This window comes from Pezoporus wallicus, unplaced genomic scaffold (assembly GCF_028554395.1).
Source record: "Pezoporus wallicus isolate ANWC-B61680 ecotype Strahan unplaced genomic scaffold, APGP_CSIRO_Pwel_v1 contig_9238, whole genome shotgun sequence".
Taxonomy (NCBI): domain Eukaryota; kingdom Metazoa; phylum Chordata; class Aves; order Psittaciformes; family Psittacidae; genus Pezoporus; species Pezoporus wallicus.
In genome coordinates this window covers 1246332-1272605 of record NW_026636792.1, presented here as the reverse complement: position 1 = coordinate 1272605, position 26274 = coordinate 1246332, and the positions used below count along the sequence as shown (strand labels likewise).

The 26274-nt window shown below is 48.3% G+C and overlaps 1 protein-coding gene and 1 long non-coding RNA gene across 6 annotated transcripts in view; both read right to left on the bottom strand.

Annotated features, from left to right (window-relative positions):
• NFATC2 (nuclear factor of activated T cells 2) overlaps nt 1–13756 on the bottom strand; it is an 86356-nt gene extending 72600 nt beyond the window's left edge. For 4 of the 5 annotated variants that reach the window (XM_057401701.1, XM_057401700.1, XM_057401699.1 and 1 more), the window contains exons 1-3: nt 13320–13756; nt 4236–5262; nt 2546–2714 (exon numbers count right to left, since the gene is read on the bottom strand). In XM_057401701.1, the coding sequence (XP_057257684.1) occupies nt 2546–2714; nt 4236–5262; nt 13320–13461 (1338 nt within the window). In that variant the 5' untranslated portion in view covers nt 13462–13756. The remainder of the gene's footprint in view (nt 1–2545; nt 2715–4235; nt 5263–13319) is intronic. The other variant, XM_057401698.1, reaches the window with a different exon arrangement.
• A 9975-nt stretch (nt 13757–23731) lies between these two features.
• LOC130595178 (uncharacterized) lies at nt 23732–25480 on the bottom strand. Its single transcript, XR_008971246.1, has 2 exons — nt 25121–25480; nt 23732–24178 (listed from the first exon to the last, which is right to left on the bottom strand). It is a non-coding gene; the product is annotated as an uncharacterized LOC130595178 (long non-coding RNA).
• Nucleotides 25481–26274: the final 794 nt, after the last annotated feature.

Sequence of the window (26274 nt, the reverse complement as noted above, 5' to 3'; positions counted from 1 at the left end):
ATGACATGAAAGCTTTGGATTTTACAAGCCTTCCCAAGTTTCAGATGTCATAAACCATACAGGTGCAACTATCTCATTTTTCGGCAGCCACATGAACCTTGTTAAAGTGAATACAAATCCAATGAATACTTCCAGGTTTATAATAAGCCTTCATAAAGAAACTATCCATATTCTCCCCAGATGCAGGCACAGCTGTGCAGAGACACATCTGCTTGGGAAACTAACGTGGATTACTGAATTTATAGTTTAAGATCCTTAGCTTGATGGCAAATTATGACAAAGCTAGGGATATCAGTTCCTGTCCCCAACAGAAAATATAAATCCTGCTTTGATTGATATTGATTACAGGAAGGAAACAAAGCACTTATATTTCCTCATGTCACGAGAAACTCCTCCAGTGCAATAAACATCCGGTTGATAGGAGTATCTTGGGAAGGTAAATGATACTATACTTGTAAGCAAACTGAGAAAAGAACAAGTGCTGATTAGCCATGCAGTTCATACATCCATGTATTGCCAAACACACCACAGCAGACTATGAGTTTGTCAAATTCATAAACCAAAGAGATTGCATATATTAAAGTTTGTATGTCAAATGTGATTGCTGTTTATTATAATCCTGCACCCTTTACTCAAATATCCAGTCCATACGTGTAAGTCCAGCTCAACCAAAGTAAACAAATTCATTAATTTAACGGTTTATGGCTTGATTTTTGTAAGGGAGTGAGGCTGCAGGGGAATATCTAACATATGTTTGAAGTTAAGCACAAATCAACCCAGTGAAATTAGTGGTATTTATCACCTGCTTAAAATCAAGCATAAACTTTAACATTTCCCTGGTTCATGCTTGCTTTAGCCAGTCCTGAGTGTGACAGAAACATCTGCAGGATGCACCCTAACTTTGCTTAGTGAAAGCTGTAGCTGATCTGTACAGCTGCCATGCATCATTACCAGCAGTATCATGCTGACACCTTTCAACCCCGACCAAAAGCCTAACTTTCCTTCCTGAATGGCACCGGCTGAAATGAGGAGGAAATGAGTGAAAAGACTGATGTGGCCCCACGTGGCCACAGTGCAGCTACTCAGCCATTATTTTACGCTACCCTCTGAAAGGGGAAGGAAAATTCACCCTCCACAACAGAATAAGTGTTTAGCTCATCCACCCCTCAGCTCAGCAAAGGGCCAAAGTTTGTTACCTCCATCACTGTGAGCTTGGGTTATGTTCACTGGTTTCAGTAGGATGACTTCCCTTCTCACCAGCATAGCTAGGACCAGAATTGGACCCTTTAGAGCAATATAAATAATACTTCAAAAGAGATGAAAAATTCTGTTTCTGTTGTGACATCAGCCCAAATCACAAGAGAGCTCCTGCCTAAACAACTCATTCACCCTTTTTCTATAGCATTACAACATAGAAAAAAATATGTCCTGTCTATATTTACAGCTTTAGAGAGGCCATTCTTGAGATCACCCCCACTGCTATATAACTACCTTGTCCTGCTGTCTGTCTCCTTATCATACAGCTACTATCACTAGTACAGGTTTCCCTTTGGTGGTATATATCCATGACAAAAAGGCAGCATTACCACAGATGACAAGCAGGACTTCATGCAAGGTGGGACACAATGTCAGCAAGTTACATATAAACCAGGCACTGGACTGAAATAGATGTACTGAGAGCTGGAATTACATGTGGGTGAAATTCTCTGACCTAAACTTAAATGGGCTTAAAATTAGAAGTTCTACTACATAACCAGAGGGGGGGGGGGGAGGGAGGAAAATTGCTAAGGAAAAAGCAAACACGTGAAAGACAGTTCTAGCAAAAGGCAGCTGTTAACTCTAGAGAAACTCCAGTTTAATACCCATGCCTTCCTAATCCAGCTCCCATACAGGCCAATGAAGGCTGCTTTGCCTTTCTTTAAACTTCAAGAGAATGTGTTTGAGCCTTGTACAGCTTGGCTGTACAGATCAGAGAGCAGGAGGGGCTAGATGCATGCAGAAACACAGGTAGCAATTCTGCTGCATGGACTTGCTCTGTAGGAAGCACAGCTCCAAACCCCTCCCTCATCCCCAGCAGGAGGATGTGGTATCTCAGACCTAACACCATCTGCTAGTTACTCTATCTGAGTTTGGTAGGTTACTACAAACATGTAGCCTGAAAGCCAGGGTTGACGTTTGTACATTTTTAACTTCACAAAAAGCCCCAGTTTACGCAGAAGAGTCTCATCAAGGTAAAATGGGCTCAGCTGGAATTCAGGACAGCTGGGCATCTTGCAACAGGGTTGGGTCACAGGAGGTTTAACATACAGCCCAGAAAAGGTGGCAAATACTTTGCCTAAATTCCTGAGCCTTTGCAAGCTAATCAATCCAAACCAGCTTTCCAAACATCTAGGACTTCACCACAGTTCAACTTCAGACACTTTATGCACATCTACAAACACACCCAGGTTCACACGGTCCTCCTCTTTCATGCTCGGGCCCCAGCTTTCAGAAAACAACTCACCCTGCCATTGTTCCTCTATGGAGCTGTTCTCCAAGCCCTTACCTGCACGACGGGATGGCCTCCGGTTGGTGCCTTTACGGCCCCTCTGCTTCCCTCCGTCTCATAGTGCGCCCGGTGGTGGGGCTTCGGCTGTACCTCGATCCGCAGCTCGTACGAGCCGGACTGGCTGGAGAGTGGCCACTCGAGGGGCGGGAGTGACTGGACGGGCAGGCTGGGCAGAGAGAGACCACATCAGCTGAGATGCTTTAGCACTTGATTTCTCACCGCCCTGACCCCTCCTTCCTCCAAGTGCCCCAGCAGCGCTGCCCCCACTGAAATGTTTAGGGGTCTGCTATTAATTACAATGAGAACATCCTATCCTGCTCACACTTGATTACAAATTCTGCTGAAATTCAGGATGAATGCAATAATTTCTATGGGCCTATATCCTTGTAGAAGAGAACAGAATATTTCTATTTCTTCCATAGAAATATCTGTAGCAGTTATATTTTTCCAAAGATCCCCCTCTTATTTGACTTTTACTGTGCATCTTAAACTGTGATCACAGAATTTCTGATACTTCAAGAGATGTAACATTCTATTTCTGTAGTGATATCAGCCCAAAAGTTGAGAGAGCTCCTGCCTAAACTACTCATTTACCCTTTCTCTATAGCATTACAGCACTGATAAAGCATGTTCTCTCTGTATTTACAGCTTTTCTTCTGGAAGATCACATTTCATATATGTCCTGAAACAGTAAGTCCATTTATCCTTACGAGCTATGTACCTTAATAATCCTTATGATTTCCATAAATACTAAAATACACACAAATGAAATGCTAAATATTCTTACCTCTTGCTAGTTTTCCTGTCACCAAAATAAGCAAGAGTTTATAACATTAAATTCATACACTGACAACTACAGCCTGCACTGGATTTTAAACAACTCCTACTTTGTGAATACAAACTGCTGCCAGGACCCATTTAACAGGCCAAGGACAGTCACAGGCCATGGTGTTTCACTCACAATTTGTGTTTAGTGGGTCAGGAGCAGCACGGGATAACATCAGCACAGGGACAACCTTACTGCCGAGGAGGATGGCAGGACTGACAGGGTGCCAGTGGTGACTGCAAGTGGAGTCACCCATTTGGCAACCTCCATCCTGGCAGATCCACAGCACAGGGTCCAGCCGTCAGTGCCAGACAATGCAGGGAGCTGATGAGGGTAGTTCCAACTGAGATTTGGGTTAACCGACAATTAACAAATTAACAACCAACAATAAGTCACTTGGGGTTGACAAAATGCTCAGTCTGACTGGGAGCAGCATGCTCTATTTTGAATCAGGAAATACTTAAAGTATTTTCATCCTTGATTGAAATTTGCAAGTGAGACATTCTCTGACTTTAGAAATGCAATCAAACTATCTTCTTTAAAAGCAGCAAGATGGAATGAGAGCATTGAGCCTTTGTCAGAGGCTGTTTGCAATCAGCTTTTTAGACAAATAACCTGGAAATCTGAATTTATCATTTGCTGCACTACAAATGAACATTTTGATGGTATTTCTTCCAAATTCAGATTCTTTATTTCTTGGAATCATAATGGATTTGGCTTACAATAACCAGTGCTGCTCCTGAGCACTTACCTTTGGTTTGCAGTAGGTCCTGCCCAAGAAAACACTCCCTAGGGATCATCATGAATGACAGAGGACATCACACCGTGAGAAAACACACAGCTACAAGAAGCATTACATACCTGCAGATAGGTATTGCAGGCACCAGTTGCTTTGTCCAGGATGGAGGTACCAACAAAATTGATTCTGGGGCTGAGTTTCTCCTGTCTTCCTGCTCGCAAGGCCCATGGAAGTCAACACTCTGAAAGACGTGACATGGAATGCTGTTTTTGTGGGAAGGCATTGATGAAGGATCGGGGCTGGTTTTCCAAATTTTCGTGGGAACGCCGCAGGAAGGATCCGCAGGAAGGCTGCTCATAGCATCCATGGAAAGGGGAGCACTGGGCAACTGCGTGTAAGTAACTGAAGAGTTGTCTTCTCTCAAGGGGACGCGAGGAGAGGATTGTGGAGAGGGGGTCCTTGACTGTCGTGGAGAAGTGGAAGGCAGCTGAGTACTGTAGAGCTCAGTGCAAGAATACCTCCGTTTTGCACCGGGTGATGAAGACCTTGAGTTGGGACAGGGTGATGGTGAATGGCGTCCCAAGCAGGTTTCCTCCGTGATGCTTGTTCGTGGTGACATTATTGGAGAGGTTCTAGGAGAATAATGAGTATGGATGTTTTGAAACTGTGGACAAAGGTCATCACTAGGACCATTATTTGGTGAAACACATGGTGATGTGCAAGGAGATACATTTGTCTCTGAAATGAAACTTGCAGAGGAGCCGCTACTAGCTGGGCTCAAACACAGTGGTTCTCTGTAGCCCTCAAAGCCAGGGACAGGCAGGGTAACCCTTGGGCTAGTGGTAGCTGAGTTTGACTGATGTTCTACCAAAAGAACATCTGTGTCTCTGCTGCGGAAGGGACCCCCTGAATGAATCAGTTCATGATATGGAGTAATTTCAATCCTAGGGCTCGGAGCAGAGGCCCCTGCAGCGTTGGCAGGGTGTGTAGGTGTTGTCCCTATGCTATCTGGCTGTCCATATCTGCCCATGGGATCTGCAGAAAGGCTAGAAAAAGGCAGGGGGCATGGCTTGAGGCCACAGTCCAGGACATCATGAGCGTATGTAACTCCAGAGGGTGGGCTGTTGGTTTTATGTGGAGTCGGTTCTTCTGGAAAAAGAAGGGTCTCTTTAAGACTATAAATATTATTACAGAAGCCGAGCAATCATGGATTAAAAATAATGCATATTTATTTATAACCTGTTTGTGATCTGATATTAGGTAAATAATTGTTTAATTCCCTTTAACTACAATTAATGCTTGTGAAAAGTACTGGATTAACAGCCAGGGAAGCTTAAGTGCTCAGAGTAGATGCAGCATGGATAGAAGCACTGCAAACACCTCCACACCGCCCAGCTGGGCTCCCACTACCTGAGCCCTGAGCTAGAGGGATGATCCCGAAGGACTGGGCCTCTATGCCCGTTCCAATGCTGCCTTTCCTACTCCTTCTGCTAAATATACCACTTAGTGCCAATTGGGGCGTTGTGACTTTGATCAGCTTTTGCCAAGTAGGAGCTGGACTGAGACCATCACATCACAAAATCATTTCCAAAGAGGTCTATACAAAACCAAAAAGCTGAGGAACAGCTTTTGGTGAAGGGAGAAAACCCTTTCTTACACAGCAAATTCCAGCCAGAAAAGGCTTCATGAAACCAAAGCTGAGCTCAAGTTCTTAAATTAAGAAGTCAGTTCTGTGTGATGATTTGTTTGGCTCCATGTCAATGAGTTTTGGTGATAGGTTTCACATAAGTAAGCACCAGATGATCAGAAAACACATTCACAAATGTATGGTACAAAAGGGAGAAGTAGAAAAGATCCAGCCCCACAGTTACAGGCAATCACTTTCCAATTTCAGCTCAAGGAACATTTTGGCCAGAGATGGATTATAAACTACACAGTAACAGGTATATATTCAGCGCAGCACTTTCTCCTGGTGCAGAAAATACTCAATTTTCAGATATTCTCAGTCTTGCAAACTATTCCCAGGTTGTAGAGTACAGGGATACAGCTAGGCAACACAGAATCCCCACCAGCATCACTGATCTCTTCCCAGCACCCTATTGGGTGCTTAATGCCAGCAGCATCTGAGAAAGCAGAGTAATGCCAGGTATTATAATCCCTGGAAGAGAGCCCTCGATGCACATCAGCTCCTGTAGCTTCCCCAGCCGGGGAGCTGAATAATATTTGTCATTACACAAAAGCATGCAAAATATTGTTAGGATTTTTATATGGTTTGAAAGATTTCAATGTATTCAGCAGGAAATACCTGAAACAGCTCTGCAGTTTGAGATTAATTCAGACTGCATGCCCCAGGCACACATCAGTAAGTGTCATAGGCAGAGATTCATTTAAATATTTAAATAACTGTTCCAGCATTTCTCTAACTCCTATACTACATGAGGCAGAACTTCCCAACCTGGAGAAAACTCCACTAAAAGAAAAAGGTAACAGGAACTGCTGAGCCTTTGTGTTTAGCAGGAATCCCTGACAGCCGACCAAACAAACCAACACACAGAGTGTCTATGTGACGGGATGGGAGATGAATGGGAGAGTCCAGCTTGCAGATTTCTTAAGGTTCCCTCTGGCTTTTAATCCCAGCACACAGCTGTTCTGGGGATGGGAAAACAGCAACAAGGAACTTGAGTTCTGAGCCGAATGTATTTTTAGCATCGTTGATCTCCGATATCAGAGCTTTGGCATTCAAAGGAAGAGTGCGTCATTCACATCACTCAAACTCTGACGCATCGAGCCTAGATACTGATGCTACGATTCACTCTGAATTAAACTCATCACTCTTTCAGACTCAACAGAGCAACACACCCCTCTGCACACAACATCACTCCCATCACCTTCAGAAGAAATGCTCCGATTTAAGCTGATGCAAGGGAGCAAAATCAGCATCACACCAAGCAAGGCTTGATGCCAGGACTTGAAGCAGGGTTTGTACAGTGACCAGCAACTGCAGGAAAGCTCTGAACAGCTTCACATCAAGCAACAGGTGACTGTTTCACTTCCCATTCAACACACCTAAGTAAAAGCGGCTCCCACTATACTCGTTAAACCACATCATCTATGCCAGATACACAGACAACACATAAAGAATTAAAACTCCTCACACCAGACTGTGCAGCAAAGCTAGCATGTGTAAATTGGTGTTGAGGGGTATGGGAAAAGCAAACACATACTTGTACGTGCACATGCAATTTTTAAAGTCTGAATAACAACAGATGCCACCACCCATACTTCCTGCCCACTAAAAACTGGGGTTTAGATAACCTAAATCTCCTTTGCCTTTCCCTGAAATACTGTGTTTAAAGGAGCACTTCCACCCCTGGCATTCACCCTCCTGAAGGAACCATGTTCAAGCACAACAACAAGCTGCAACGTGCCCTTGCCTTCACACAGCACTCCCGGGCAGTGCTCTATGGGCTGTGCAGAGCCGAGTGCTCACAGGCAGCAAGCAAGGCAGGTGCCCTGTGCCAAGCAGACAACACCCACAGCCTTCTGTAGAGCAAAAATATTTAGTTTCCCCCACATGACAAGTTATCAATAGAGCAGGCAGCAGCACAGGAATGTGGGCAAGACTGCAGACAAGAAAACCTCGGCTCGTTTGAAGAGAGCCAGGGGAACTGTGCCAGGTAGAGATGCCCAGAGGCTGAGGCTGCGTCTCGGGCAGGGGAGAGGCTGCCAGCCCTGACTCATCGGCATGGCTTCGTCAGGACCTGGGGCTTGAGGGGTTTGGGGAGATCTCCTGACAGAGTCCCAGCCCTGCAGAGCTCGAGGTACAATGAAATCACTGTCCCGTGCGCTATTGCCTACGCCTGCAACATCAAGGTCTGTAGCCATGGAAATGCCGGTGATGCTACAATCAAGGCTCTGACCTCACCCCGGAAGGGAAAAGGGGCAAATGCTGCTCTCCAGAAACAAACAGTTCTTCCATCAAAATCGGGAGAAATTCTGCTTTTTGTTTCAATAGGAGGGGACCGGCTATCCCATTCCCAGCCAACTTGGCTAAGGCAGGCTGGTGTTTGGAATCTGCTTGAGAAAGGAGCAGACCACAGCCAACATCCCAGCTTCCCCACGTGAACATCACAGGAGTTTGGTTTTGTAAACAGTATCAAGCTCCTGCCCTTGCAAGCTGGGACACACACACACAGGACAAGGAGAGGTTGCTCCCCTGCAGCCCAGCTGCTTTCCCTCTGCAGATACCAGTGGGAATGTGGAGCAGCCCAGGGCACAGGAATGGCTCCAGGCAGATGGCTCCGGCAATACCCATGCCTCTCCCTGGGCTGCCAAAGTGAGAGCATGGTTAGGGTGGCAAGAGCTGAGGGCAGCAGACCACACACTGCTGGCCCTCTGCTACACATCTGGAGACAGCAGAGAGCAGCCCAGTCACCCACTAGCTGGGCTCCGCAAGGAGATAAGAGGCCATTGCACCCCCTTACAAGAGAATAATCATGCGACGGATCACCCTGGTAAAGATGTTTTTTAAGAACTGAATCTGCTTTGAAACCTTTGTACCTCTGAGCATTCACACAGCTGTGGCGCCCCACCTTCAAGGGTTCATGCACTCCTACACAGAATCATAGAATAGTTAGGGTTGGAAAGGACCTTAAGATCATCTAGTTCCAACCCCCCTGCATATTGCATCCCAGAACACAGGCTGAAATACTCCAGCAAAGGACCATCCTCTCAGCTGTTTTTCTCAGTGAGCAGCACGTCAGTTCCAGCACAGCTCCTCCAAACACCCCTCTGTACAAGCAGTACAGTGCTTCCACGCCTCCTTTCAACCAGGCATTTCCCAGCCTGAGGTTTCACTGCTGAATCATCCTCTGATTCAGTACCAAAAGATCCTTCTTGTTTGACAGGGGGTTAAAAGAAAGTGAGATTCACACCCAGACAACACTGACACCTCTTCATGTTCTCAGGCAGCAAACAGCCTATTCCCCTATGTCACCCAAGTCCCATAACCACTGAAGCCCCCCTGCATCCTACCCCAAGCAGCCAACTCTTATTCCCTTCTTTTTCCATAGCCTTAACCAGTTACTAGTTCACAAAACCATCTCTCCCTACAATAGGGAAGAGAGGCAGGGCTCTGCACGCTACCATGTTGTAAACTAACAGCAAAGCAGCTCCTACAGACAGGCTCATGAAAACCACAGGCAGCTCTACCAACCATCTATCTGCTCACTGGGCAGCCTCCCCAGGTGGGTACCTGCTTTCAGGGCTGCCCTAAGTGCCCATAAGCAAGGAGAGACAAAACTCAGGTGAGAAAGATCAAGGGATTTAAGTTTCAAAGGACTTCACCCTTGATTCAAAAGCTCCTTTTCACACAGCTCTGAAAGGCAGAAAGGAAAACCCATGCCAGGTCCTGCCAGGCTCCAGAGACTCCCCAGGCTGGACAGGACACACACCAGTGTGTGCACACATGGCTCTGCAAGGGCCCACCCTCTGCTGTTTGTTAAACTAGGCAGTAACTTCAAAGCCCTTCAGTTAGCCAAATATGACCTTGCCAATTAGCATGAAATTAGGGAACAACAGATCACCCGGAGCAACTGCATTCCCCAATGGGCTTAAACAGATCACCATCTAGGGAAAGCTCAAGATAGCCAAGGGAGGGCAGGGGGAGAAGTTTGGATTTGACTTCACACCGGTTTGCTGCAGTGCAGCTCCTGGGATCTGAACGGAGTTCCTTATTTGCATAAAAGTCAATGGTTTTTAATGAATTTGCTTATTGTCACTTGAAGGGGCCAGTCCAGAGCTTTTTGCATTTTTCAAGAGCCGAGTCGTCTGGTATTTACACTAGCTGCTTGGAAGCTCAAAGTGAAAGTTGGTTTCCTGAGTGAAATCTGGTATTCTCTGTTACATGTGCATATTTGTTTCTTCACTGCAGGGCTACCGCTGAACACTGCCTCCTGTGTTAGCGAGCCAGTCACCAGGACTGGGCTGCAAGCATTTATTTTTTCCTTTTAATAGCTTTGCATTGGGATGGAAAGAAGGAATGAAGCAAATTACACAGGGCTTGACACCTATAAGACGTGGCAACATCCCTGGGAGCCTGTCTATGTACAAACAAGCATCTAGAGGAACATTAATATTTATGGCTGCTCCCCCTCTATTATATATACATCGACCTTGCAGATTCATATCACCAGATGCAATGTAAGGGTCTGCTGATCTACAGCAAAGGCTTGAACCTACAAGAAAATGCTTCTTCCCATTTCCATTCTCACCTGCTGTCTTAGGGCAGGAGGGTGTCTGGTTTCTTGTTTAAAGATGGGTTTTGTATAGACTTTAAGTTTCAAAATACACCTCAGAGGATCAGTTCTCAGAAGGGCTAACCTCAAATATTAAAAACTGTGTGGCAGCTTTACCTATCAGTGGATCATCCCACAGCAAACACAAAAATACATGGAGAGAGCTGCTGAAGTAGAGCAGTTGTCTGGCTTTTCAGTATTTTGTCTCTCATAGTGGCCAACAACAAGTATTATGGTATGCAAAAGCAGTTATCAGAACTTACTCATCTGGGAGTCCTATTTGCAGGAGCTAGTTCAAATGCTCATTAACTGTCTATCAATCTTTTCCACTGATGAACAAGGGTATTCAGCACCTGTCAAGTTTGAAATGAGCTAAAACCTGGGATACCACCAGCAAAACCTCACACATTATCTCTAGGGAATGCCTCTAACCTTTTTTTCTTCCAAAGGAGACAGAAAGCATCCTCAGTGTCTATGTAAAATCACAGCTTCACCCTAACAACACAGGACACCTGCTTTCCCCAAGCCTCCCAAAGCCTGTTCACCTGGGCATGCCTCTGAGTTCACTCTGTTCAAGGCAGGTGTTTCTCATTTGCAACTGTTAAAATGATCATAGCTAACTGAAGTCTGGCTAGTGAGGGTAAAAGTAAAAGGCACATGGAAAATGGCACTTTGTACAGCACTCCTTTTGAAAATGGCTGGCTTAGAAAGGAATATCTAATATTAATAATATTGACTGTAGGATTTTTATTTACTCTTTTTTTCCCCTGCTGCTTTTATGGCAGTCCATCTTCCTGTTGTCTCAGGCACACATAAGCACTCTTGAATGCCAACTGCTTTCAGTAAGGATATTTCTGGTATTTCCATGGCAACAAGTTGTGATATAGATCCTACTTTTAAAATACAAGCTTAGGTGGGTAGTGCTAAATCCCAACCTTTTAAAAAACTGTTTATCAGAAATAAACTTTCATCCCAATTCATTCCCAGAATTTGCTTTTTCTTAAAAAAAAAACTAATTAAAAAAAGAAAATCACTTTCAGCATGTTTATAAAGATTTGTTATTACAGGACTTCTTGTGAGCAGTGGGTGGAGGAAACCAGAGCCTCTTTCAAACGGGCTTTGAATATAGGAACCAGACTTAAGTGCTGGGATCCACAGACACTCCAATGGTTTTGGTTCCATTTTGAATCCTCCATTGAAAAGGACTTGTTTTCTCAACTGTAGTTCAGATGAGGCCAGAATCGTACATGAACAATAAGCATCACTTACCACCGGCATGTGGATAAAGCCCTTTCTCAAAATTTGAACATTTTCTGTTCTCGTGTAAACATGCTTTAATCTTTTGTACATTAAAGGTCACGGATGTATGCTGGATTGCTTACAGACTCTAGCTGGTGCCTTTTCAAAGTGAGGGAGAATGTTCTCCAGATTACAATGCTAGTATATATGGTTGTGATCTCTCTTTTTTTTTTATGCTAACGATTTCCATCTTTGGAACAAACAAAATTACTACTAATTATGGTTTCCAGTCACTCAAATGTGGAGAAAGCAGGCTCAAGAAGGAAGTTACTTCTACAACAAGCATATACTGCTCTGCATTTATGTGGTTTGAAGATTAAACTTTCTACCCCCCACCTACGTACTATTACATTCTGTGGAACTTCCCACTTAAGGCTTCACAGTAGTAGTCTCTACTATGAAGATGTGAAAAAAAAAAAACCAACAAAACCCAACCCAGTATCTGAAGCTTTCACTAAGATTTAATGTATTTTCATTAAAAATCATTGACTGCTCCCCATCATGGACTTATTTCAGCATGGCCTGAGCTACATTAAACCTTGAAAGAAAATTGAGCTCCCTACATTTGATGACATTAACCATCCTCACTCGGCTTTGATGCTGGTACACATCCTGTATATTTAAACAAGTATACAAAGAATAAAACTCAGTAACAACTCTCCATTTCACTAATGATGCCACGATTCAGGCCTAATAGATTCCCTCCTGCGCTGTCCCTTAGGAACACAGCATCTCTTCCTTCAAATGCCCTAGAGAAATGCCACCTCCTGACTGCAGAATCAAAACCAGTGTATCTTGGAAACAGTATCCCAGCAATTCCTTCCTCTATGTTCTTTTAGCTTTGTTTGGTTTACACAAATCTGTATTTTACAGAATAGAAAGTATCACTTTTCAGTATCAACAGAATTATCATTTAGGAAGTCTGGGAACACTTGTCACGGTGGTTTTGGTATCACAGACTTGTATGAACTCAGAAACAAGGAGAACAGTCAGCAAATCTTTCTCTTTTTGATTTAACTTAAGCTTACGGTATTGGGTACCAAACTGGAGACTAGGTCTCTGCAGCTCTCTGCCATCTAAGCAGGATGGTCAGACTCACTGGACTTAGCTAACTCCTTGGGACTCCTAACCCCGATGCTCACGTTGCCTTTCTGAGCTTCCAGAACATTCTCTACCATCACGGTGGCAATCACAAGGTGACCAGAGCTGTTCCCTCACACCCGGGAGCACGGCTCTGTACATGACAGCAATGCCGCACTGCCACGTTCACATACTCCATCATCCAATGGAGCCCCTTGCCGTCAGTGCTGGTGCCCATTCCCAAGCACCTGCAGGCTACCACGGCCCCGCCACGCCGGCGCTCAGCCCCGCACCACACCGCAGCCAGGACACCCGGCTGCCAGGCCGAGGCACAGGCCCGGCTAGACTCGGCGGGGCTGGTCCAGGGCAGGGCTGGGCCCCGGCAGCACCCCGGCTCTCCACCGCCCTCTGAAGGGCTGCCGGAGGGCTCAAGCAGCGCCCGGCCCCCGGAGCCGCTCGGTCCGGCAGAGGCGGCCCCGCCGCCCCGTCGGGGCGCAGCAGGGACTGCTTCTGCGGCGGCTCCTCACCAACCTTCGATCGGCTTCAGGTAGTCGTAGTCGAAGAGGATGGAGAAGTCAAACTCCTCCTGCGGGCTGCCCTCCGGGGCCGCATCGGGGCCATGCCCGAGGCCCCCCTCTTGAAGGTCGGGCTCCGGGGCCTGGGCGGCGCTCATGCCGGCCTCAGCCTGCCCGGCAGCGGCAGGGCAGGAATGGGGGCTCGCCCGGGGCCGGCCGGCTGCAAAAGGGGCCCGAAGTGCGACCGGCGCAGCGAAGCCCGCTGATATCCTTCCCAGAGCAAGTGGAGAGGAGGTAGAGGGGAGGCAAAAAGAGGGAACAAAGCGGAGAAACAAGCGAGAAGGTCTCCCGGGGGTCGCCGAAGCGAGCGCGGCTGCCCCCGACGACGGGGCTGCGGGCGAGGAGGCCCGGCGGCGACACACGAGGGGACCGGCGCGATTAGCGGTGGCAGCTTCCTGCTCCCGAGCAGCCACCTGCTGCCGGGGCCGCCCCCGGGGGGAGGAGCCCGGCCCGAGCCGCACCGGCCCCGCCGCGGGACCGCAGCCCGCGGGACAGGGGCATCCCCGGGGAATGCCTGCAGGGGTCGTGGTGGGGAAAGCGGAGGATGGGGCCTGGGGCGGGACTGCATGGGGGTGGGAGGCTGCAGATCATCCCCCGTTCGGGAAGCATCTGCGCTGTTAACTCCACGTCCAGCATGACTTGCTGTCTTCCATGCAGCCGCCTCCTCCCCAGCAGTCGGGCCCCTTTCTGTTGAGGTTTCCAGGGTCTCCAGAAACTCCAGGCGGCCCTGACGCTGCCCTCGCCTTCTCCACACTTCATGTGTCTCACGCCATGTGCTCCTGCCGCCCAGCACAGGCTGCTGCTAAGGCGGCAGAGGGCAGATTTCTGGGTGTGTCTCATTCTGCAGCCACAGGCCAACCTCTCAATTGAAGCACCTTGAGAAACATGAAGTCCATCAAGCACAAGGTCTCTGTTCTCCTCCTGCCTTCCTCACAAACAGCGTTTCACAGAATGGACTCTTGCCATGTTCCCTGCTGACCACAATGCCAGCCCTGCCAACTTCCCCAGGTACCTTCGGCCACATTGACTCTATTCATCAACATCTACCCCAGGCTCTTCACAGAGTTCTGGTCACTGCCTCCCAACAGCCTTCTACCCCTCCAATGGCTGTTCCAACCAGCAATGATTTCACTTGTGGGTAACTGGAGATCCTAAATTTGTGTGTTCAGAGCATCTGTGGTCAGAAGACTCTGTTCCCTCGCTTACCTGCTTGTATGGTTCCCTTTATTAGTGTACTGATGGCTGTCAGCAGGTCTCTGAGTCTGAAAAATGCTTTTAGTCTGTACACAGGGAAGGAAGGCAAAGGCAGATGGACCAAGATCATTAAAGAAGTATTTTGGTGTTTACTTCAATTTGTTTATATTTGTTAAGCTTGTTAGCGCAACAGCATTAACCACATTACATATCTGACTCTATGTTACTTGTCTAAGGTCACACAAAGCCTTTTACAGCACACACAAACCAGAATCTACGTTTAGGCTCATACCCTGTCACCTTTATCATTGATGTGGCCAGCCAAGTAATGAGAAATCACACCTTTTTACACCATCCTTTGCCAGTCCCGTGTGTGAGAATTCAGACTTTTCCTAAGCTTTGAAATCAGTTTCTATACTGAGCTTCTGAAGAATCCTAGCAGCAACCCTTGTACTGGCCATTACCCTGCAGCAGCTGCCAGGAGACGTTAGAGGCATCTGTAGGTGAGCAGGAAGAGTGCACAGTGCTTTGGGAGTGAAAGAGGAGTAAGGAGACTGCAAAAACCACTGTTGCAGCTGCATGAAGGCAGATGCAGAACTATCAGACCAGAACGAGGCCTTTCCATGATTCATCTGTTGCTGGGAAGTGCCAAGGGATAAGGAAACCTGCCTTTCAGGAAGGGCAGGTGATCCTGCAGATGGGATGTGCCAGGAAATAGCATGAGCCCTACTGGTATATTTACTCTATACACTTCCCACCAAAGAGAAACACAATTTAAATGGAGAGGGAAAAGCCTCTATCCCATATTCATAGTCACTAGATTAATGAGTGATTGCACTGCAATTGATGCTATGCTTTAACTTGGCAGAAACTAAAAGAACAATATTTTTTCTCATTAATGCGTAATATGCATAGTAACACAATGACTTCCTTGGACCAAAGTGTTTGAATTTTCTCCCGTACGCACTGCAAAAACAACCATGAGTGGTACTTTGCTGGGTTTCCATATGGGCAGCACACAGCCCTGCGTGCGTGTACACACGCACATGTGTAAGTGGCATGAGAAGGTCATGGGCTTTTCAGAGATGCTCAGATGATGCTCTTCCTTGCAGAGAATCATCTCTCAGAGATGCTGCTTCCAGACCTGATGTGGCAATGGTGCAGGGACTGCTGAAGCCTGTTTTGAAAAGTTTCCAGTGCTCGCTCTGTGATTGAGCTGGAGACCACAGTTAAAGCCTATCTCATCTGCTGCAGCAATTCTTAATACTACATGAGGCACTTGCACTCTGTAGTTTCGTAGTGTCTCGTTCAGGCAGAGACAGGGCTCTGCTGCCACCAGGCACAGACAAGGAAGTCAGAGCACCCAGTGAGTAGCGGTCTTGGCTACCAGCATTCAGAAATGAGGCCACCCCAGGAAGCTGCAGATGGGGTTGAGCTCTTACCCTCAGGAGTGTGAGTGGGGAATGGAGGCTGCTGGCCCCTTGGAGAGCACATCCTGCTCTGTCTGAGAGCTTGACTCCTTCTGAATTGTTTAAATGTGAAGAAAACATATATTAAATCAGCCTATTTTTATATTTGTTCTAAAATGATGCTTACCGTTTGCCAGAGCGCTAGCCTTTTATCATTGGCCCTTCTATTTAAAATTCATTAGAAAAACCAAATATACTCGCTGATCTTGGCTTAGCACTAAAGAGAGCTGTCATCTTTGCAGCTAACAACACATGGAGCACGATTGGGTAGCATCATTTGTATTAGCCAGAAAAAGAAAAGACATGAACAATAACATTGGCCTTTTTAAGTAAGAAATGGGTGACGGGCAGGAAAGCATGGGGAAATGACCCCAACTTCTGCTAAATCTTTATCCAATCCTTTATTTCCTAGCTCGCCTGCAATCCATTAAGCATGTGAAGTTTCAAACTTATCCTCAGCTACTCCTAGAATTAGTAATACTCCACAAATGGAAAATGTACCTTTTGCTTTCCAAGATGACCATGTCATCTGAAATAGTTTCACTGCTAATACATATAATCATAAATTCTGACACTGGCGAGGAATTAGGTTGACAAGACAGCAATGAGAAAAGTGTTAGAGAAATGTAGGAATTAGCTCAGCTTATAGGATTCAACACTTTTGCCCAGCAACAACTTGACAGATGCAAGCAGCAATAGCTACCAGGCATACCATCCACTCGGTTCCCCCTGCTCCCTTCTGCAGCTCTCAGGCCACATAAGGACATCGGTCCCTTATGACCACTATGGCATAATATATAGGCATAATGATTTCCACATGCTTTGAGTGCACAGAGGTGTGAGTTATAATGCACTGTGGGAGGTGTTGGAATCTACCAGTGTGTTATGTCACAAAATATGGATCTGGCCTAAACAGTAGAGATGCATGAACCCATTACTAGGTGCAAGCAGCTGCAGAATTCAGCTGAAGTGACAGCTGTAGATTTTGGAGCCCTCCAAGGGCTGAGCGTTGTTTAGACCCAAAACATGCTCTTGAGCCCACAATGAGAATGGAACATTATAAATGGTTCAAGTTTAAGCTGTTATAACTACATAACTGAGAAATACTACCCACAGTCTGTCAATAATAATTAGCGATGAAGAAAAGGCAGGGAAGCTACTTAGACTTGAATAGACTGTGGACTCTTCAGCTCAATACATACACTCAGAAAAAGCATCAAGCCACTCCAAATCAAAGGAAAAACCCAAATAATGTGATAAATACTTCTCAATGCTCATTTTCTATTAGGGCTCAAGTGAAAGGCTGGAATACAGCATCCACAGACTAGAAATAGTAGCTACTTTCCCTAAATCTCAATCTTTTTCATATCAGAAACACTTCCTTTCTACAAGGATCCCCCATTTGTTTCTCATTACCACTATCAAAAGGCTGACATGATCACAACCCCAGCAAGTGGTCACAGCTTCACTTGGACTCACAGCACCCACCCAAGAAATCTGGGAGTCAGCATTAACTCCTTTTTTTTTTTCCCTCTAAAGCTGTTTTTATGAGCCAAAAAGGTGTTTCAAGAACTTAAGCAAAGTCTGTCCTTGGCAGTATTAACAAAAATTGCAGCCACGTATACTTGCAGCAGGCTCTACACAGAGCAGAACTGGAAATACATTGTGCTGCCATTTCAGGGAACTGGAGAATGGAAGGACTCCTTTTCCACATGGTTGGATCAGTGCTTGCATTTGGCAGGGCTTTGATTTAATAAACTTTAAAAGTATGTGAATACTGGGCTACCTAGGTACTAGGGGACAAGGAATCCAAAAACAAAGCAAAGAAAGAGTAGTTTCCAGTGTAATCCAAACTATGATTTTAAAAGCACTTAACATAGTTCTCAGTGTTTAAACTTACTGCAAATGTAATCTGTCATTTACTATTTTCAGTTCCTGCTTAGACTATCCCATTGTATTCCCTGTACCAACAACTTCACTAATGCAAGAGATCAGATGATGCTCTGAGCTGAAGGCAGTTTTGGATGATCTTCTCAGTGACTTTGCTAATTATTATGTGGCCTACAGGACATGTAATTTACACCGCATCTGTAATACTATAATACCCCCATACTAAACTCTTTAAAATAAAGAGAGGTAGAGAAAAGTGGATTAAAAACTAAGAAGCTGAAACCCAAAGAAAATACGAGTCAATGAAAAATCTAAGTGTTCTAAGGGTGTATGTGGCAGGCATTAGAAATTTAACAGGCAACTCAAACTTGCACATGGACTCCATCCAAGCTCTTTAAAATGAGCTCAGACTGTGAGTGACTAGTTGCTTGGTTTGGTGTGTGGGGAGTGCTATTAGAGAGGAAAAAAAAAGAGCAAGGGGGAAAGAAATATCCTGGTACTTCCTTTGAGAGGCACACATACTACTATGCAATTTTGGGGTCAGGTTGAGTCAGAGATATTACCCCCCAATTTCAGGCTTAAGGCGGTTTGGCAAGAAAGGACAATGGAAAAATTGCTCATATCGCCATGTTCCCATTAAGTACTGAAGTCTGCTGTGCAAACCAAAGGAATGCACATATCATAGTTTAAAAAAGTAGATTAAGCCAGTAGTGGAAAAGAAGTTCTAGGATATTATTATCCTTGGCTATTTTCAAAAAAATGAATGATGAAACATTTCAGTTAGAATAGCTATTGGGCTGTTATAGAAGAGTGCTCCAATTATGTCACCATCCCATCTGTGAATGCAATTCCTGCCCTGTACGAAAGGCTCTGAAATCATCTGCTGACTGTCAGCTGGTGTGACAGGGGAGGCTCACAGATAGAGAGGGGCTACCTCACGTAACAGAGCAGTAACAAATGTGGGACAACAAGATGACACAGGGACTCATGAAAATCTCTGGTGGGAAAGACCCAATGAAAATCTCTGCCTTGGCTTGTCTTGCATGAACCTGGAGAAGCACAGCTCAGGGAGCAAAGCTACTGAAGCATCTTTTTTGCTAGCAGGATGTTAGGCTATGCAAAGACTTCCCTTCACATTCTGAGCCTGCTCTAAGCATAAAAGGGGGCTAGGACCTAAAATTATTAACACATAATTTCCACACCCTACATTAATGAGACTCCTGCACTTTGTTATACAAGGGTGCAGAAATCCTCCAAAGCCAGGTGCTATTAACTCCTAGCAGCCTCACGCTGAATTGGTGCCAGGGTCTGCTCCCATTCCCCCTATGCCACTGGCAGAAGCACGTATTTCATGTAAGGGAAAAAGGCATGCTGGGGCCCAGGAACATTTTCTTTGTGAAGCATCTCTGGGCTCTGCTGTGCAGCTGACTGCCCTGCTCATCTGGCTACTGTGGTCTTCAACATTGGATCTGAAAAAAGATTAACCAGTGCCTTTCACTTTGGTGTGTGACTGCACAGCTCTGGGGAAAGCAGAGCTGCGGAGCCATCAAAGGAGTTGTGGCAGCTGGCACTGGAGCACTGCCTTGTGCTTTGATCCGCCGCTATCCTACAGCAGGTGAGAGTGGGACCTTGCCAGCACTGAGAAAGAAATCTCCTATCTTTCCCTTTCCTGCTTTCTCTGCAGAAAAATAACTTCTCCGGAGTGTTATGAGAGTGACTAAAAGCAGCTGAAGCTCTCAGGGGAGAGGGAGTTCTGTCTGGAGAAAGCCGCGATAGACGAGGCACGGCAATGGCCTGATCCTGAGGCGGTATAAAGCCGCTCAGCGGCTTTCCATTGGCTTGTCCTAGGATCGGAGCTCTCGGGTGATCCGCTCCGGGTGTGCGTGTTAACGAGTGTGTTTTGGCAGGTGCCTGGGGAGCCTGCTACGGTGGGAGAAAACAAACAGCCGCTACGAAGGGCCGGTCAGACGGAGCCCTGAAGATACTCGCCCCCCAGCCCGCTCCCTCTCCGCCGGCCCCGGGGCGGTTCTGACTCAGCGGTGGGGCCAGCGCTGGCGGCGGGTGGCCGGAGGGCGGGGGGGAACTCTGAGATGGAACGAGTCGATGGAAAAGCGCTTCCCGGCTCCTCCTCCTGCCCCCCGCACCGGTAGCCCTGTCAAACTCGCAACTCACCTGCGGTTCCCGCCCGGCCCGCGGGGCGCAGCGCCAGGCACCCTGGGGGAACGGGCAGGGCTCGGTGGGAGCAGCCGGGCTCGTTGGTCCACCGGTGCTTTACAAGCGCCGGGCTGTGGGCGGCGAGGGGTGTTCCTCATGCGGAGCATCCTCCGCTAGGACCCGCCGCTAGCGGCCACACCGACCCCAGCAGCTCCAGGCACGGCTGCGCCCGGAGCCCCCAGAGCCCCCAGCCCTGCCTGCCAGCATCTCCCGGGGGATGCCCCTTCCCCCGGCTCCGCTCCGGTCTTGCACAGTCGCTGCCGTGCCTGCAGCCCCTCCGCGTCCCCACGCGGGGCCGCTCCCGGCGCCGCGCCCTCCCCCGGGGCCCGCAGCCTCGCTCGCAGCGGCTAGGGAGGACGGGGGATGCCGCGGCCCCTCCTAGACGGCTGCCCCGGGCCTCTGTGGGGCCGGGCTGGCAGCGAGGAGACCTCCGCTGCAGAGGCGGGGGTTGGTTTGGGTCGGAGTGGACCCACGGAGCGGGGCGCCGGGGGCGCGCACCGAGCGCTGACAGCGGGGCAGACTCCTCCTCTCTCCGCGCTTAACTCTTGCCGGCACCAGCACACCGCGGCGGGAGGGGAGCGAGCCCCCTCCAAGCCCTCCACGGTTTGCCCTGCCCGCACCCCCCGCGACGGTGCCGGCCTCGGCGGGAGCCTCCGTTATCCCCGCGGGTAGCTCAGCAGCCGAGCCGCCGGCCTCAGCCCAACGGAGCCCCAGAGCCGCCGGGCCCGGACGGAGAAGCCGCCTGCAACGCTCCCAGCCCCCTACCCAGGCGGGCGGCGGAAGGGTTAAGCTGTCGGTCAGCGAGACCCCGGGGTGACAGCGTGGAAGAGGATAGTCCCTCTAGCTGGAGTTCAAAGGTTTCTCCACGCGGATTTGTACCCGCCGTCGCGGAGCAGTTCAAAACCAAGCCTAAAGCCAGTCCCTTCCCAAGGGACTTTCTCTCCATGAACGTTTTCCGCCTCCCCGAGAAGCCGGCGGGATAACCCGGGGAGCGACCCAGAGGGACCCCCGGAGCAGGGGAGTGCATGGGGGATACGCACACAGACACACAGCGCGGGAGGAAGACCCTACCTTGATCCATAGACCTCATGATGTGGTGGTAGTGTACCAGCCTGCAGGCAGCTTCTCTCTGCATCAGGAATTTTTATATATATATATATATATATAAAAAAAACAAAACACACAGTAGCAGGGGAAAAAAAAAAAAAAAGGAAGAAAAAACTCTTCTTTAAACCATGTTCAACCAGTGCCGCCCGGACAGAGGGAGCCCCTCTTGCTCGCCTCCTCCGTAAGTGTTTGGAGGTGCAAAGAGGGATCCGAACTGGGCTGAGCTTGTTCCTGAAGTGAAGTCAGTTCTCTGCTCTGAGATGAGGGTTACTAGAGAGGGAAAGGCCACTTCCTTCCCTGCTCCGAGTGTTTATAGTCTTTGAATGCTGTAAAATAACGGGATTCCCTCACTGTTTCCTCCTGTTTATCCCAGTGCCATGGAAACCCCTGGATCGCCTCCATATCCCAAACTGAGGGCTTTCCTGCAAACTTCACACTCAGGAATCCATGACGTCTCCCAGCTCCGGGCCAAGGCAGCTCTGCGGCTTTCTCAGTCTGCAGCACAAGCACTTAATTGTTGAGCAGAAAGTTAGAGAGCGAGAAAGAAAGAAATATGGATGATGTTAAAAATCCCACTGTGTGCTTTTTAAACAAAACTTGCAGGAACTGCAAAGCCTTTCAAAGCAACGGGGCTTCTGTGCAGAAGTTTTCCTTCTTCCCAGTAGGGACAAGCTCGGGCTGCTGCTGCCTTTACCTTTGAATAAATCATTCAGAAAACCGAAGTCCCCAGCTTATATTTATGTCTTTTAAAATCGCCAGCACCCTATTAATACCCATCTTGTTACTGGCAGAGGTTTTGGCTTCTAATTGCCACTGGCTCAGTTCTTCATACAGAAGATGAAAAGAAAGAGAGAAAAAAAAAATAAAACAACCCTGTTAATTTGTTTAGTGGCATTTCACAGACCTCTCTCTGTTTCTATTTTTAGATCCATTTAGAAGAGAGAGGAGCAACCCCATGGATTTCCATTGATACACGTGGAGCTTAGCAAGAATGAAATAGCCAAGGAAGCCTCCGAAACCAAGACAACCCGCGTGTGTTTACACGTCCTATGTATAAACAGGAAAATAAAGCAAAAGAAAACAGGAAAATAAAGTCGGAGATGTCATGAACCGTGTGCTGCCTTGCAATGTATAGCTTTACCAGCGTGACAGCGATGCCGCACTGGGCTCAGCACCTCCGTGCGATGGAGCTTGCACGCCGCTATTGCGGAGAGGTGAGGAATTCACGTGTAGAAAACGCGGGGTGCCGCAGTCCCGCGGCCCCCGGGGGCCGATCTGCGCCCCCAAAGGAGGCGGCCCCGGGGTCAGCGGGAGCCCCGGGCAGCAGCGGGGTGAGTCACAGCGGCGGGACTTGGCCGGCCCGGCGCGGAGGGCTGGCTGGCACCCGCACCGGCGTTTCCATTTTTCACTCCCTGAGTCCCAAAATCGACTCGAAGGAGGTATCGCAATCAAACTTTCTGCTTCTCGAGTTTGTTGTCCTGCAGGCTAGCAACTGCAGGCAGGCCAGGGAAACTCAGCGCACCTCACTTTCCTAACCCTTGTCATTTTTGGACGTGCCGAGGCGGAAATACCTTCCGTGGGTCCATTATGCAACCGACCTCCACCGGCCCCCCGAAGCTCCTTCCGGGAACCCCGCAGCTCCCCCCAGCCCCCGGCAGCGAGCATCCCTCCTCCGGTGCTCGGGGGGAGCCGGTTCCTCCCGGCCACCGTGCAGACTGAGCACCGCCCCCCCGCAAACCCAGCAGAGATGCCGCTTGAGAGCATCGCCCCGCGGGGGCCTGGGTCCTTCCCGAGTCGCAGGCGGGCAGCGAAGCGCCGAAACGCTGCACATGACATGGACCCCCCCAGCCAGGGTCTTCACCCTGTAACAGCTCTCATCATGAGGAGCTTTGAAGCTAAAAACCTTTATGAGGGAGAGCATGCAAAAAAACCCGGCCCCAAGAGGGATGGAGCCCAGCAGCTCACCTGGAGCAGTATCCCGTCCAGGCTAATTGGAGTGCTTGATTGCACCCACTATTGTCATCAGGTGAAATGAAGTCAGAACCAACTGATTTCTATTTAGAATCATTAAAGGGAAACCAAGGTTGCTGCTTTGCCTGCAGAGCAATTGTTAATTAATAGTGAGAGAGCAATTAGTAATCTCGCCCGACTTCCAGCTCCACCGCCCAACCTCCTCATTGGGGCAGTACCTGGTCACCCCAGCACCAATTGCATTGAGGGATGCAGAGAGGAGGAACTGGGGAAGAGGCTTAGAGGAGTGGGTGCACCAAAGAGGAGCTGGAAACTGGGGGCTTATGGTGAGCAGCTGGGTGCAGGGGAGGGACACACACACACGACTTGGGGGGCCCCAAGGCACGGGGCCCTGCCAAAGGGCATCCCCGAGCGAATGGAGAATGGGCGACCCCGACGGAAAGCTTCGCCTCCTCCCACGGCCGGGGGAGCAGCCCCAGCTCGGCGGTTATGGCACACAGGTTGGCTGCCCTAGTCTGGACCGTTTAAAAATACAATATCTTTCTTTTAATAGCTCGGTTTGATCGGCTCCCGCTAGTTCACATGACAGGGTTTTCCTAAAATATCTTCTTCCACCAAGATTTTTCCAATTTAAAAATGCTGAATCCTGCTACCCAAATTAAACTCAGTGCAAAGCGAAGAGAAAAAAAATAAAGAAGTGAAAGAGGGCTGGCGGCTGCCTCCGGACTGCTCGCATTCCCCAAACCAGCATATGACACAACTGTAAGATTTCCAAGGCTTTTGGAGAGTTCAGCGAGAGAATCGTGTCCTCCACTGGCTGCAGCTTCCCCGCTGAGTTAAACTTTCCTGACGGAACCTTCCTCCATCTGGCTCCGGCCCCCAGCGCGTTGTGAGCGGCCGCGAAGGAGCGGGGGATGCGGTTCAAGTCTTATATAACTGTGCAGGCTGGATGCGGGGGCAGAGACTTTCCCTAGAAACGAGAGATTTTTATATATATATAGTTATTTTTAGCGTCCTTTTTCAAAGGAAGGCCAAATACCTCCGACTTTCCTTTGCTTTCTTATTTTGGTATCACTAAGGGATTTTATTTTTGGAGGTACGGAGCTATTAATAGCTAATATTTTTAGCTATTTATTCCCTCTTTAGGAGAGTACTTCCTCTTCCTTTCTGGGGCACATTCTGGACCGCATCCCTGCCCCCCAACACGGACCCACCTCTCCCCTCCATGCCCATGGCACCCTCAGGTATTTGCCAGCGAGGTGCTCAGATTTCGGGGACAGAGGAGGGGGCGCATGGCCCGGCCCGGAGCGGGGAAGTTTTGGAGACCGGCCTTAACCTCAGGAGCAGCTCAGTCCGTCCCCAGCACCGGGCTCCAGGCAAAGGGCTCCCTGCTCAGGGTAGAAGAGCTCCGGGAGGCCAGGGACAGCGGGGCCTCCGGGAAGAGCCCAGGGTTCCAGCTCAGGGGGCTGCCGGCTTCCCCCCGCAGCATCGCCCCGCCGCCGGGCAGGACCGCTGCCCCTCCCACTGGAGAACGAGCTCGGCGCGGGAGGCCCCGCGCTGTCAATTGGCAGTAAACCTGGTTTTTAAATGCTACTTTTAATTTCTCATGGTCTCCAGGAGATAAGGCATCGAGGCTTCCTGAGGATGTGCTCTCAGGCCATTGGGGCAGCTGGCGGGGTTTATCATCACAGACTTCATGGAGACATCTCTGTTTTCCACTTGCAAAAGGTATTTCAGACTCACAGTAACAATAAGTAGTTCTGACAAAAGCTCCCCACCCTTCCAAAGTAAATAGTGTTCTCCCTCAGTCTGCCACCGCGTACAGTGCACTCCCCTGCGCAACCTTGGCGCGTTAAAGCCGTTGAGCAGATCGGTGCTCAGACACCAAGTTTACACACCCGGCTGCACTTACACATTCACAGAACTCCCGACCGGAACCCAGAAAGGACCAAATCCCTCCCCAGCTGCAGCTCGGCCTCCTGGAGTCCAGCGAGCCGGCACCTCCCTCCATCCCATGAACAGTCCTGGAGCATCCCGACTCCATGTCACCAACCCAGGCTTAGTTCTGACGATGCACTTGTCTAAATAACATATTCACTCCCCTAATTAAGTTACAAAAGGAGTGTCTGATCTTGTAATGAGCTCCACGTGGCCAGGGGAATCTACCCACATAGAGCTCGCCGAGATTGGAACTGGGACTGCTTGAATTTTTCCCATCAAAACATTTTTTCCAAATGAGAAATAGCTTTTCATCTACAATGAAAATTGGTCGATTTTTTTTTTTTTATATTTTTTTTCCTTCCCTCCCTCCCCAACAAAACTCAATAAAGGCAATTTTTTTTAGTTAAAGTAATTTTGCTGCTGAGGTTTGTTTGGTTGTGTGTGTTTGCTGGGTGGTTTTGGTTTTTTTTTTCCTTTTATTTTTTCTTTTCTTTTTCTTTTTTTTTTTTTTTTTTCCCTAAGAACTGGCTTTTAAAAACGGATTCTATTTGTGAACATTAAAAGATTTTTTTTTTGTAATTGAAGAGCAATTTTTTTTTTAATTTTACCTTTTCCTCAACAAAGGCAACCTCAGAAAACAAAATTACAAATACAAAAAGATACTGAAGAAAGTGCAGAGAACATTCTTTCTCTTCCCTCTCCTCTCGAAAATTTCCTGTAAAGGAAAAAAATAAACGTATTTCAGCTCGCTCATAGAACAATAGGACCCCGCTCTCGCTGTTTTCAGTAAGGCAGCTCCCGAATTAGAATCCTCATATGGGACTAGGAGATATAATTAATTCAGATGGGATGATACGATACCATCCTGGGCTGCAGTTTCCCGGTTTACCCGTTGCAGGAGCCTGGGGCACTGCCCGCAGTGAAGCACATTCCCAAGGTAGTCACCCAAGTTCATCACCACTCGTGCATGGAAATTCGTGCTATGTGTGAAAGGGTTACCGGGGCTGCACCTGCCGCTGGAGGAAAACCTGTTCCGAGCCTCAGCCACCTGAGAAGCCAGACCTGGTTGGGGTTTATCCAGGGAAATGTCAGTGGCTCCACCTGCCCCGGAACGCCGCATCCTCC